The sequence below is a fragment of the Rhea americana genome, unplaced genomic scaffold (genome assembly GCF_003343005.1).
Source record: "Rhea americana isolate MKP2758 unplaced genomic scaffold, rheAme1 scaffold_4, whole genome shotgun sequence".
Taxonomy (NCBI): Eukaryota; Metazoa; Chordata; class Aves; order Rheiformes; family Rheidae; genus Rhea; species Rhea americana.
The window spans coordinates 3127489-3140048 of record NW_028186534.1 but is presented as its reverse complement, the minus strand read 5'-3'; the positions used below and the strand labels follow the sequence as shown (position 1 = coordinate 3140048).

General features: G+C 56.2%; 1 protein-coding gene across 1 annotated transcript in view; it reads right to left on the bottom strand.

Moving 5' to 3' along the window:
* Positions 1–826: 826 nt before the first annotated feature.
* PLCG1 (phospholipase C gamma 1) overlaps positions 827–12560 on the bottom strand; it is a 31350-nt gene continuing 19616 nt past the window's right edge. Inside the window, exons 19-31 of the mRNA XM_085313940.1 lie at positions 12213–12290; positions 10744–10847; positions 10437–10533; positions 10193–10262; positions 9233–9390; positions 8592–8688; positions 7814–8038; positions 6772–6920; positions 4314–4428; positions 3423–3584; positions 3090–3178; positions 2090–2274; positions 827–1494 (exon numbers count right to left, since the gene is read on the bottom strand). Coding sequence (XP_085170066.1) covers positions 1452–1494; positions 2090–2274; positions 3090–3178; positions 3423–3584; positions 4314–4428; positions 6772–6920; positions 7814–8038; positions 8592–8688; positions 9233–9390; positions 10193–10262; positions 10437–10533; positions 10744–10847; positions 12213–12290 — 1572 coding nt within the window. The 3' untranslated portion in view covers positions 827–1451. The remainder of the gene's footprint in view (positions 1495–2089; positions 2275–3089; positions 3179–3422; positions 3585–4313; positions 4429–6771; positions 6921–7813; positions 8039–8591; positions 8689–9232; positions 9391–10192; positions 10263–10436; positions 10534–10743; positions 10848–12212; positions 12291–12560) is intronic.

The window sequence follows — 12560 nt, the reverse complement described above, 5'->3', positions numbered from 1 at the left end:
CCAGGCCTGCTGGGATCCCCTTCACAGGCTTACTTAAAAGAAGGTGATGGGCTCCTTCAGCGCTCCAGGGTGTGTGGGATCTGTGCAGGCGCCTTGTGTTGGACCCTGGCCTGAACAAGAAGTGTGTGTTTTTCCATCCTGGTAGGCGTCACCATGGAAAATTTCACCTGCAGCCTGTCCAGGTCCGTGCAAGGCCCCAGTTTCGCAATGTCCTGCCTCAGAGTCTGAGGTGGGTGAGGAAAAATTCAAAGATGAAACAAAACAGACAAATCTTTCCTATGAGCCCTTCCACCGCCTGCAGTCTCTGCCTGGCTCGAGAAGGCGCAGTCAGCTGTAGTTCATTTGACCACACACAGTAATTTTCACCCTTTCGCGTGAACCATTTTAAAGCTGGGGTTGTGCCTGGTTATTATTTTTCCCCGGTGGCTGCAAACTCTCCGAAGAAGGGGCAGGAGCCACGTGGCCACTGTTCCAGGGCAGGTTTGCAGCACAGCTAGCTTCTAAATTGAACAGGGGCCCCAGGTGGGTTTCACCAGACTGGCAGGTTCCTTTAGCTCCCTAAGAGGAGCAGGAGGCAGCTCTTACCGCCCCGGAGCTGGACCGAAGGCAGCTCAGCRCCCTGCTCCCCGTCTCCAGCCCCAGCAGCAGCGACTGCAGCAGCTCCCTGCTACCTGGCGAGCGCCGTTCCCGCTCTTGCTGTGCTCCCCACGAGTCAGGACAACAACAACTGCCCCGAAGGTACAAAAATAAACCACAGCTCCCTGCCGCGAGCAAGGGCTGGTTCTGCAAGCAAGGCACGGTGCCAGCGAGCCGAGACATCACGCAGTTACTTAATACTGACACTTTTATTGTCGTTTAAAGCTAGAGTGGCCTTGTAAACGTGGAGTTTCACTACTGGACCCATAGGCAGTGGCTATACAGGTAGGTAGATGTAACACCGCCGGGACAGAGGGACGCGCTGCCTTGGTCTCGTATCCCCCGGCCCCGGGCGCGCTCCGGCCCAGCCCGGCAAACAGGCTGCTGGGGCGGCGGCGAGCGGTTACAGCAAATTAACGCTGCAAAAGGCTTCCCGGCAGCTGCGATCGGAGCCGCGCAGGATCAGGAGCGCCGTAAAAACAGTCAGAGCGGAGACGGCACAGGGCGCTCAGTCTCTTTTCCTTGCGGTTATAGACAGTTTTGTCTCTCACCTCGGCGGCTGGCAGGCTCTACACATCAATACGCTTCATTAAGGGCTTCATGGTGAAGGTTGGTGGGTGTTTTGGGTTGTTTTTTTTTTTTTTTTCTTTTTCTCCTCTTTTTTTTTTAGTTCTCCACTCGAACACACTTCAGCGGAGAAACTGGAAAAAGCTGCCTGAAAGTAGGCCATAGCAGTGCCGTTTCCATAGAAACCAGTTCACAGCGTGCCGTGAGAATCCCAAGCACTGGAGGTGCTTTCAGCAGGCCGAGCTGGGCTACAGCCGGTGGTCCCCGTTGACCCTGGTCCTCCGSAGTGCCCTGCAGGGTGGGCACAGAGAGGGGCGCAGAGCTGAGCCGGCGCCCCGGCCCGGCCGGGCGATACGTSGCTACGCTCCCGCACATCCGCGCCACAAAAAAAACCCCGCTCGGCGGCAGGAATGTCGGTGCTGGCGCAGGAGGTAAATGCCAGGGAGGATTGCTGGCTTCCCGCTGGCGCCGCGCCCCCGCCGGACCTCTACCGAGGCCACGCTGGTCAACAACCTACCGGCCCGCAGCTAAACCCCCGCTGCGAGGCCTCCCCGCTCTGCCGCGCTACGTCTCCCTTCACCACCCGGGTTCCAGCCCCACGTGTCCCCCCCGGCCCCCGCAGCGGGTTTTTTTTTCCATCTGGGCTCTCAAGACCGTGCCGTCACCTCTTCGCTGTCTGAGCAGCAAGGAGGGGGCTCGGCAAGTCAGCCAAGCTCGGAAAAAGCTCCATGAGCCAAAGCTCCCTCCTCCTCCTCCGCTAGCCCAGCTGCAGCCGGCTCACAGCCTCCTCGCGCCTCTACCACCGCCTAGGGCTCATCCCTCCCTTCACCAGGTTCGGGGGCTTGAGCTAGACAGAGCTCAGCCAGCCCCGACCCAGGCGGCGTACCTTCGCTCCCGGCTGTCGAAGTGGTCAGCTAGCTGCTCCTGCGATACCCGAAAGTCCTCGAACGGCTGCTGGTACCGGGACTCAAAGGACCCCTCTCTGGCTCTGCCTGCCAGGAGCTGATGTGAAGCGTCCCCAGCTCGTTCCCGGAGGACCGACGCGCTGAAGAGGTTGATTTCACCATTCTCCTGCTTGAATCGGAAACAGGCAGCGGTGAAGGGCTTGGGATGTCAGAGCGTGTGCAGCAGGACCTGCCTTTTCTACAAGATGTACAAGTGTAGCACGGGGCCCTGGCTGCACGGAGAGCTAACGTGCACGGGTGTCCTAGGGCTGACAGTGTCTCTGGGTTTGCACTGTGCAGCTGCTCTTGCCTTTAACAACCATCCCGGGCTCCCAGCAATATAGCTTTTAATGAAGAATTAAAAGAAACATCTGTCTCAAAGAACCCTACCYTGCCCTGCTCGTTCCAACACAGATGGTCCTGCATTGCCATGCTCCATGACATTAAGCTAGAACATACCCCAAGAGCACATGGAGATCTGGGATGGAGCAGATCTGCCTTCTTCAGCTTTTAGAGAAGGGATTTACAGGGAAGCCCAGGCAGGAACCTGCCTGCAACACCTCTCAGTGCAAGAATTGAGCCTGGTATGACCAGTGTTTCCCATTCCTGCAGCCCTCTGACTACAGAGCAAGACTTAAAAAACACCCTCGGACCACAGGAGAGAATAAGGGGAACAGAAACAACCCCAAGGAGACTCATCTGCAGCTGTGGCCAGGGCTCAGTGGGACTCAACTGTCCTGTGTGTGTACAGCTAATGCTGTGCTTCAACCTGACAGACGAGCAGAAGTTGAGGCTGCACCATTGTGGGTGTGGAAGGAAGCTTGCAAGGTGGGGAGGAAACCCAGCAGTATAACAGTGGTTAGCAAGGAGAAGTGGTGAGGGCTCTCTGGCTTTGCACCCAAGCTGTGTGGCCTGCTCACCTCTTGTGTGAACCACTCTTACCTTGCTAGGGAAAATGTCTATCTTGACGAGCAGGGAAGCTAACTCCAGGCTCTCACTGTAGTTGTTCTTCAAGGGTACAGCTCGGAAACCTAGTGCAGAGACAGCCTCAGCGTTACTCACAGCACAGGCAACGTGCTAGCTCCCATAGCACAGACCTCGGAGGGGGAATTTTCCAACTGCCCTCCCCTCCTCTGGTGGCCCTGAAGTGTCAGTGAACCCAAAGGATGTTAGCAAAGGGCTTCTTGCTTCCTTCTCCTACAAAACTTTGTATCTCTCTAGCTAATTATTTGATTAGCGGACCAACATGACACAGACACTCCCCGAGCACTTTACCTGTCTTCAAGCCTTTCACCAGGAAGGTAGCCTGAGCCAAGAAGTTCTCATCGCTGAACATGTCCTCTTCATACACCACAAAGCGGAGGAAGGCAAAGTCGGGATTGCTGACCTGAAAATGGAACTGCTTCGGGGTCCAGAGAGGGTTCAGGCCGTTGTCCGCTGTTCACAAAACACCACAATCACACAGCAGCCCCGGCACTCGCTCCGCAGAGCCACGCACCCCCTGCGCCCCTGCTGCTCCCYGGTCATGGTTCAGCCTATTTGTAGCCCAAAAGCAAGGAGTTGGAGGGGGCAGCAGCTCACCCTGGCACAGTGCTTTTCTGTGGTGCCCACGGTTTATGCAACGGTTGAGAAAACATGCCAGTCTGCCCCGTAAACCCCACTTATTCCCCTGCTGGGGAGGTTTCCAAACATGTGAACATCACCCTCCCTGCCTTATTATTGCAAAAACCGCCTAACAATACACCCAGGACACTGGCCAAATTTCAGGGGAAACAGAAACCCAACCCGCCAGTGTCACCTCTCCCTCCAAACACGCCGAAGAACGGGGCCTGGCACCACAGCTCCCGGGCGCGCAATAGCSACGGCTCCTTGGAGCAGCCTGGGAGGCCCCGCGGCTCAGCCCGGCCCCCGGGGAGCTGGGAGGGCACGGGGGTGCCCGCCGCGGCCCCGGTCCTCGTGCCGGTGCCCTGCCCTGGCGGGGCGAGCACAGCCTTCCAGGGACTAGCTACAACCGAAACCGCGTGTCTCGCTCGGCTCTCGGCTCCCCGCGGTCGCTAACGGGCCGCGCTGTCTCGTGCGTGACGGACCCCCAAAAGCTGCTGAGGACAGCCACGAGGCCAGCAAACGGCACCTCGCCCTCAGTGCAGGCGTTGCAAAGGAGCTCACCCACAATCTCAGTTTTCTGTTTCGCGTTGTCGTACTCAGCGCCGGACACCTCCACCTCCACAAATGGACAAACGATTCCCCTCCCRTTTTTGGGAAGGTGCCGGGCTCCCAGGACCTAGGGAAGAGAGCAGCAGAAAAACCTTGTAAAGACAGAAGCCAAGGAAAATACTTTGTTTGCACACCAAGGAATTTTCTTTCCAAACAGATCACCCCAGCTCTGCTGATCGGAGGGAGAAGGGACACGGCCCAGCCTGCCTCTCAGCAAAAAAGAGCTCCCAAACCTAGCGGCTACTGTTACCGATCACCCCTTTAATTTGCAAGCCACAAAAAAGCTAGCTGAACCACCTCAGGTCCCTGCACGCACTCTGGTAGCCAAGCCTGTGACTGCAGCATCTTTCCTAGAGCCAGTGAAGCAGGATTCGCAGTCTCCTCTGAGCCAGGCCACCGAGCCGGGACTCCTTTTCCTGGCTGTTCCCCGTCTCTTGCAGCACGGAGCATGTGGACCTACTTCACCAGAACTCCTGGGCCTCACTGCCTTGAGCGTCAAACAGCCCTCCTCTGCGGCTGTTCCCCCTCCTGCTTGCGGCACTGTCTGTGCTCAATGCAAACGACAACCTGCTTCCTCGCAGGAGAAAGAAATCCCAGTTCCCTCTTGCCCGTGGCCATATGTCGCTCCAGTGTGCTGTCTGCACGCTGCTGTTGCAGGGGAAGGACTCGCTGCCAACGCTGGATCATGTGCTTTGAGTCATGCCGGGCTCGAGACGGCTTCTCCATCCGTGAAAGCTGGCTTTGGTGGGGACATTGGGCAGTTTTGCCAGAGGACGAAAGGCTGAGCCCATCTCTTAAAGGGGACGGCGGTCGCAGCTTCACCTCAAGATGCAGGAAGAGTGTGTAGAGCGCTGTTTTGTAAACGGTGCCGAGAAACGGTGCCAGGGTTTCCTCGGGAGACACYGGTCATGGGGTCAATGATGCTGATGGAGCAGAATGGGGGCATCCTCTCCAAGCACGGTGCTGACCCTGCTCAGTGGCATGGCTCCAAAATGCAGGTTGCCTCAGAGGGGCTGGAGTTTTTGCACATTGTCAGAAAACTGCAAGCCCTTAAGGGCAAGATCTCTGCTGCCTCATGCCCGAGGTCTGTGTGAGATGAAGGGGACATGCAGAGATGACTGCTGACCTACAGGCAAAGGAGCAGCCAGCTCAGCTCCGGGACCACTAGGGATCTCTGTACAGGCTGGTGCAACAGCCACCGGTCCAAGCATGAAAGCCATCTGGTCTGGCAAAACCATGGCCCTCACAKCCCTCCACGGGCTTGTTGTGAGCACGGAGAGCTGCCCGGTGCCCTGCAGGCTCTCTGCACTGCGGCTCCACGAGTGGGACTGGAACAGGCCAGCCCCAGCCCAGCCAGCAGGGAAGGGAAAGATGCAGCGGGAATCTGCAGCTGATCCTCTGCTAACCCTGCAGCACAGGAAGGTAGAAACAGGCTGAAAAGTCTGCTCCGACCACGATYGAGCAGCTGTGAGGAGAGGGCCTTGGCACCACCTGAACCCAGCGCCTCTCCCCCCTGCCTGGCCCCTTCCCGGCCGCTGGATCAGGGTGTGCTGGGAGCACACACACTGACAAGGAAGGGAGGTCTGGCATGGCTGGGGCCGGCTGCGATTCGGGGAGAGCAGCTGGGCAGCGAGGCCCGGCTCTCCTGCTCCCAGTAAGGGACTCGTACGCATTTAGATAGCCCTAAGGGAGCGCAGGGACGAGGCCACACACCTCGTTCCCCTCCTCGCCCGCTGGGGCCAGCGTGCGGCTGCCCACCAGGCCAGGGTTGGCAGGACACGGGGCCTCTGCAGCTCACGATTGCCATCTGCTGGCACCAGCACCCTTGAAGACAGCACTGTATGGAGGGCATTGCTCCATGTTCCATCTTTGGGCTCCAGGGTTGCAGTTTGCTTCTGTGAGGCCACGATGAAGGCAGTAAAATAGCCTCTTCTTTCCCCATGTAGAGAGGCAGTAGGATTCTCTCCACACTCCAAGCAAAAAGATTCCCCAAATCAGCTGGCACTGGAGAGGGTCATCCAGTAGCTCCTGACACTCCTCTGCAGGGACCTGGGAGTCTGTTGGCACTTTCCACCTAAAGAAGCACCCCCAGATCTCCCCTTTCAGCTATTGCAGAGTCAGCTGAAGAACAGCAGTAGACAGAGGCCAGAAACCCATGCAAAAACGTTGTTTCACCCCACTTGCCCCAACTACTATAAACGCATGGGCTCAGCCCCGTCTCTCCCCCCACAAGGATAACCGTTCTTCTGCACCATCCGCTCAAGGGGATGCACGCTGCCTCCCCTGRAGATGGGCCCTCTGCCTCTAACAAGGGCAATGGAGCCAGGCCAAAGAGGTCTGCAGCCCCTCTCTGCCCTCCCAATGCTACTAAGGGTGGCAAGGAGGGATTGGAGTAGAAGAGAGCACCCACCTCAATGGAGATGGAGAGCGGCTCGACTCCACGCAGTGTGCTCTTGTCGAAGGGGTCGAAGAGGTCATCTCGCATGTTGGCCGGCTGCAAGACGTACCCRCACTGGCCGCTGGACATGAACAAGGCCTGGTTCATCTGCATGGGCTTGTCTAGGGAACATAGGCAGCAGATGGGTGGAGAAGGCCCTATGGCTCTTCCACCACCACAAGCCAGACCTCCTGGGCTATTTGTGCCTTGCAGGAAATCCTTTACTGGGGGATGCAGTTTATCCCTCCAGACCCCTTGCGTGCCATGGGCTAACTTAGTCACTGCAGCCCCTACATGCGCTTGGGCCAGGAGATGACTTCCCCATGTGCGATCTGCCCAACCACTCAGTGCTTCACTGGTCATCCCCCTTTTTCTTCTCCCTTCTCTTTCCACTTTTCTRGTGCTGGCTCTGGCATTTGCCAAACCCCTCTGTGAGATGCTTTAATTCACAAAATGAATAGAAAACCCAGCAGAAAAAAAAAACAGGTCGTTTTCTGGTGGGTTTGTGAGCTGAACCGGCACGTAGAAGGGTCTGGCAATAGCCAGTGAAAGAGAAGAGCTGGATAACACGGCCAGAGCAATGGCAGTGGGAAACAGAAGTTGGGGAAAAGCAAGTGAAGCCTCTGCTGCTGGCAGCAGCGAGAGGCAAGGGTGGGTCAGACCTTACAGCCACAGTTGTGTCAGTGTCCCAAGGCTAAGGCTTTGCTGTTCCCTTTGGTAAGTCTTCTGTGGGCTGCCAGGGCCTCAAGGGGATTCCCTGCTGCTTCTCTACTTCAAAGCTTCCCTTCAAGGCTTCCCTGCACCACAACCTCTTGGCTCAGCCTAGCTCCCCAGGTCAACCCAACTCCTGAGCATGTCCTCTCCGTGGTAATGCTGTGTGTGGACATGAACACAGGTCTGCRCAAGTCTCCCAGCACAGGGACTGCRGAGGTGCACTTGGCACATGGGCAGTTGACTTGGAGGAGGCACAGTCTACCCCAGGAGCCTGTCCAGCTCTTCCCTCCACTGCTCTCACCTGGTGTCTGGAAGTTGAGCGCTACCAGCTGGCTGCCACAGATCCACATGGGCAGGGGGTCGTAGTTGGAGGAGTCGAGGCGCTGGCCCTTGGGGTAGATGCGGGAGAGCTGCAGGCGGTTGTACTGCAGGAACTTCTTGCCTTTGATCTTGTTGACGTACTTTTCTGCCTTGGTCTCAGGGAAGGAGGACATATCCCGGTAACAGGCCCTCTCTGTGCCAATCTCTGGGAGAAGACAAGCGCAAGTCATGAACATTGATCGTGGCCTGGCAGGAAACCTGCTATGGGAAAACAGCCACCTCAGAGAGGTCTGGCTGCTCCAGCATGCTCCCTTCCTACACCAGCCACTTCAGCCTTGCCAGGCCCCTTCCTAACACTGCCCTCTCTTGCCCTGGCTCCGATACTGCCAGGTCTCACAGACCTGACTCTGCTCTGAACTGGGTTTGCTGGTGCCACAGCAAATGCAGACGGTTGAAAGCATCAATACCACTCTCTCTGATTAGACAGCCCCAGCTCCCCAGCCCCACTCCCCCAGCAGCTCTGGACAGTGCCAGATCTCAGCTGCAGGGAGACAGAGAAGGGGACTTCCACCCTCTGGAGGAGAAAATTTTCAGATCTTCAATATAAATTAATTCCAGAGTGCTTTGGACCCCCGTTCCCTACAGCAAAAGGCCAAGAGAGCCTTGTCCTTGGGGACACACAAGAGGGTCCACAATCCCATGGTCACTGCCTGCTACAGGCGGGAGATCAGGAGGGCCACCAGGAAACTGATGCTCACTCTCTTCATCGAAGGGCACAGGTCGGCAATAGACAACCAGCTCTGAGAGCTCCAGGGCAATCTTCTTCCTTCTCTCCATCATCTTGCCTTCGGAGAGCTGCCAAGAGAGGAAGAGAGGCTTCAGGCCCAGCTCAGCAGCTGCAGCCAAGGGCAGCATGCAGCCACCTCACCACAGGCTGGGAAAAGTTGGCAGGTCAGCTGGCCCTCACAGGGGCTACACAAGAGCACCCCTAAGAAGGGATCTCAGCAGGTCCAGCCTCCTGCTCAGAGTGGGACCGGCACCAGCACGAGAGCAAAGCAGCTGCAGCTTCATCTAGCTGAGGCCTGACACCCTCCAGGAAGGAGATCCTCCACCTCTCTGGGTAACTGGCTTAAGCTGCAACACCCTCCTGATGAACTTACCTTCCCGAATGCCCAGCCTGAACCTCCCAAGCTGCCACCTGTGGCCACTACCCCTTGTTATATTGCCCAAGAAAACTCTACTTTTACTGTCTTTGTACCTCTCCTCCCAGGAGTTGCAGGCAGCCATTAGATCACCCTCTCCCCCAGCCTAAACCTGCTCCCTTGAACTCTTCTCATTTACCTTGGAAAATCCAGGGCTTTGCTACAAGATGTCCCCATTCAGGGCTCTCCAGACTCACCCGGGCATCAGCYGTCTGGGCTGCCTCCCGGATCTTCTTCACCCAATCCAGCAAGTCCTCGTGTGTATCGGCTGCCACATCAAGGGACAAGCGCGACACCGAGGCCATGCTAATGGAGAAGACGAACATGCGGTTGTTCTTCCCCTCGGGGCGGATGGCTGTGCGGGGAGAGGGAGCAGAGGGGAGGGTCACTGGCAGGTGCTGCGCAGAGTCCTCCATACCAGGGAGGGAGCAAGGAGGAGACAGAGGCTATGGGGCTCTCATGACTGACTCAGTCTCTCCACCTGAGAACAGAAACTCCCACTTCTGCTGATCTAAGGCAGAAGTTGCCCAGGAAGCAGTAACTGATGATGCAGAGTGCATCCTGAGGGCACTGAGAAGATCCCTGTGGCCTTTGCATCACACTTTTCCTCCCTCTCCTGTACATTCCTCACTCCATGCCTTGAAATGCCCTTGCCCTCTGGGAAGAGCCATCTGGAATAAGACATCCTCTGGGCCAAGGGGGACAAAGAGGGGATGGCAGGGAGCTGCAAGCCAGACCCAGCTCTGGGTCTGGACAAATTGTTACAGAAAGGGTGAAGGAGAACGAAAAAAATCAGTCTGAGATCCATTGCCCTTTGGGTGACTGGGACTGACTCCTGCTGCTGCCCATTGAGAGAGCAGGTTCAAGGCATCCTGGACTGACTCCTTTGCATATCATTAAGGATTGTTCCTAGATGTCCAAATATGCTCCTAGGCTGTACTCAGGCTTAGAGAGACATGCCTACACCCAACTTCCAGAAGGCACCCTTGGTGCAGGGAGCTGCAGCAGCAGGGTGCATCACTGCACAGAAACAGGTACTGCAGACTCACATCCACTTGCAGCAGGCACAGGGGTGCCTACAGAGACCATGAGACCCACAAATGGACCATGAACGGGCCATAACATACCCCTATCCTCCATCCCTCTTTGACACTCACCGATCTGACAGGACGGCACATCCAGGACACCTCCGAGCAGGTCTCCCAAGGGGCTGTTCTCATCCAGCTGCTGCTGGGAATGAACCACAGGGACTAAGGATTGCGATGGAGATGACAACAGAACCGCAGGGGCCCCTGGCACACTGGTAGCCAGGCAGCTGGGCAGTGCGGCCTGTGGGCAGGGTGCTATGYACACACATCCCTCCTCACCACCCATCTTTGCTCCTTGCAGACACAAGCTCACCTCCCGCTCTGGCTCCAGGCTGCTGGGACTGGTGATTTCCTCCACATAGTTGGAAGGGAACCACAGCTGCTTCTTGCCCCCATAGTCCCCTCTCCACCTGGAATAACGGAAGGGGCAATGTCAGCACCCACTGTGGGGGATCCCARATCCTCCTGACTTGGGACGACATGTGCCAGGAAGATCCTTCATTGCCTGTCTTTAGGGTTCACGAGAACGCAGGGGGCTATTCCTAAAYGGACACCCCTAGATGGGACACCTCACTGTATGGACTGTTCCCTAGGGAAAAGGGAGGTCAAGATCAACTCACCAGCCTCCTTCTTGCTTCTCCACATTCTGGATGATGGCATTCTTGGTGAAGGTGAGCTCATCCTCCCGCTGCGCCCTRTAGTCAAACAGGGCTTTGACTGCACACTGCAAAGAGAAGGGCAACCAACACAGTCACATTTCAGATGAGGCCATGGCTGAGAGATTGGCTCCCTCCCCTATTTGTGTGGGGCAGCATGAGGCACATCACGTGCAGCCAGGAGCCAGCCCAGCTGCCAAACCCTGGTGACCCTTTACAAAACAAGTCAAGGCCCCCGTTTATGCCAATCCGCAGAGGCCAGAAGTCTGGCGTGGTCCTGCACAGGCTGAAGCGGCTGATGGGTTCAGTTTGGAGACTCCAGTGCACAACCAGAAAACGTGCACACTTAGCCTAGAGCACATGTTACAGGCTGGTCTAGAAACAAATGAGCAAAACGACATCCCTCTTCTTTGGAAAATAACAGGAGATACTTGCTAAGCTCTCAGATCTCAGGTAACACAAGGACTTGGAGAGCTGCAGTAATTGTGGTTATGCTGAGCAGAGAGGACAGAAATCAGACTGTTCAGCTGCAGCAAGCCCAGYGCTGGCCACAGCTGAGATGTTCTGGAAATCAGCTGCCTCCTGCAAAGCTGCCTGGCTCTATCAGTGGCCCTGCACATTATCAGGTAGGGCTGAGCTTTATAGAGCTTTAACATGCATGCTGAGGAGGAAGATGTGGGGATTTCTGCATGGCCATGGACTAGCAGGCCTCCCCCTGAGCAAGTTGAGTCTGTCTGGAGCTACACAGGGATCTTCCAGTTGCCCACACCGGCCCTGCTCAGAGCACAGGACACTACAGTCAAGAAGAGCTACACCTCGCTGAGTGCTAGCTCACAGGGACAGTCCCTATGAGGAAACCAAGTCTGTAATCCTCCTCTGAATCTTGCCTGCAGGGACTCACGTAAGTTGTGTTAAGCTCCGCAGGCTGACTGGATCACCAAAAGGGGGTTCAGAGGTGGGGCCTGGAGTGTCCTTGAACCACTGAAAATGAACAACTGTGATGCAGAAAGATCCTAAATGAAAAGGAATTACTACTAATRCCAGGGCTACTGCATCCCAGCAAGTTTCTGCAAGAAGCCTGCAGACCAGAGCAGGCACAGCATCACCCAGCCCAGCGCAGGAAAGCATGCRGAAGAACTCTTGCTCATTTAGGTTTTTCTATGAAGTAATAAACTCAAACTGATCCAAACATTCAGCCTGATTGGCTGGACCAGAGAGAAAATCTGTCCTCATCCTCCCCTGAGCTCCCAACAGAAGGTTGGGAATCAGACTCAGCAGCTTTAAGAGAGAAACAAACAGTGGCAAAAAGAGATGGGTCTTGCCTAACCCTACAGAAGGTCCTCCCTTGTTCTTGCCTTCCTCAGCAGAGATGAGGCAGAGAGGACTGAGAGCTGGCCTTACAGAGTGTTACACATCAAGCAGCAAGAGCGTACCTTGAAGGTCGGCATGGGGTTGGCTTCCACGTAGAACCCAGGATGGCGCCCCTCATACAGGGCTCCATAGTCCGGCTCCTGTGAAAACAAGGGCTGGTGATGAAAACAGTAATTCAGGAGAAGACTGCAAGAGAACAGGCTCTCTCCCTTTGGGGAGAGAGAGAACCTCTCCAGGGAAGATGAGCCTATTGAAGAGACACTTCACACTGCAAACAGATGCACAGCCCAAACTTCCTGCTGCTGTGGGTCAGAGAGGCAGCCACAAACCTCACTCAGACCAACAAATGTTTCAAACAGGTTGTGGAGGGTGATGAGGCACCAAGAGGTGGGGGCTGTAAAGCACGGAGA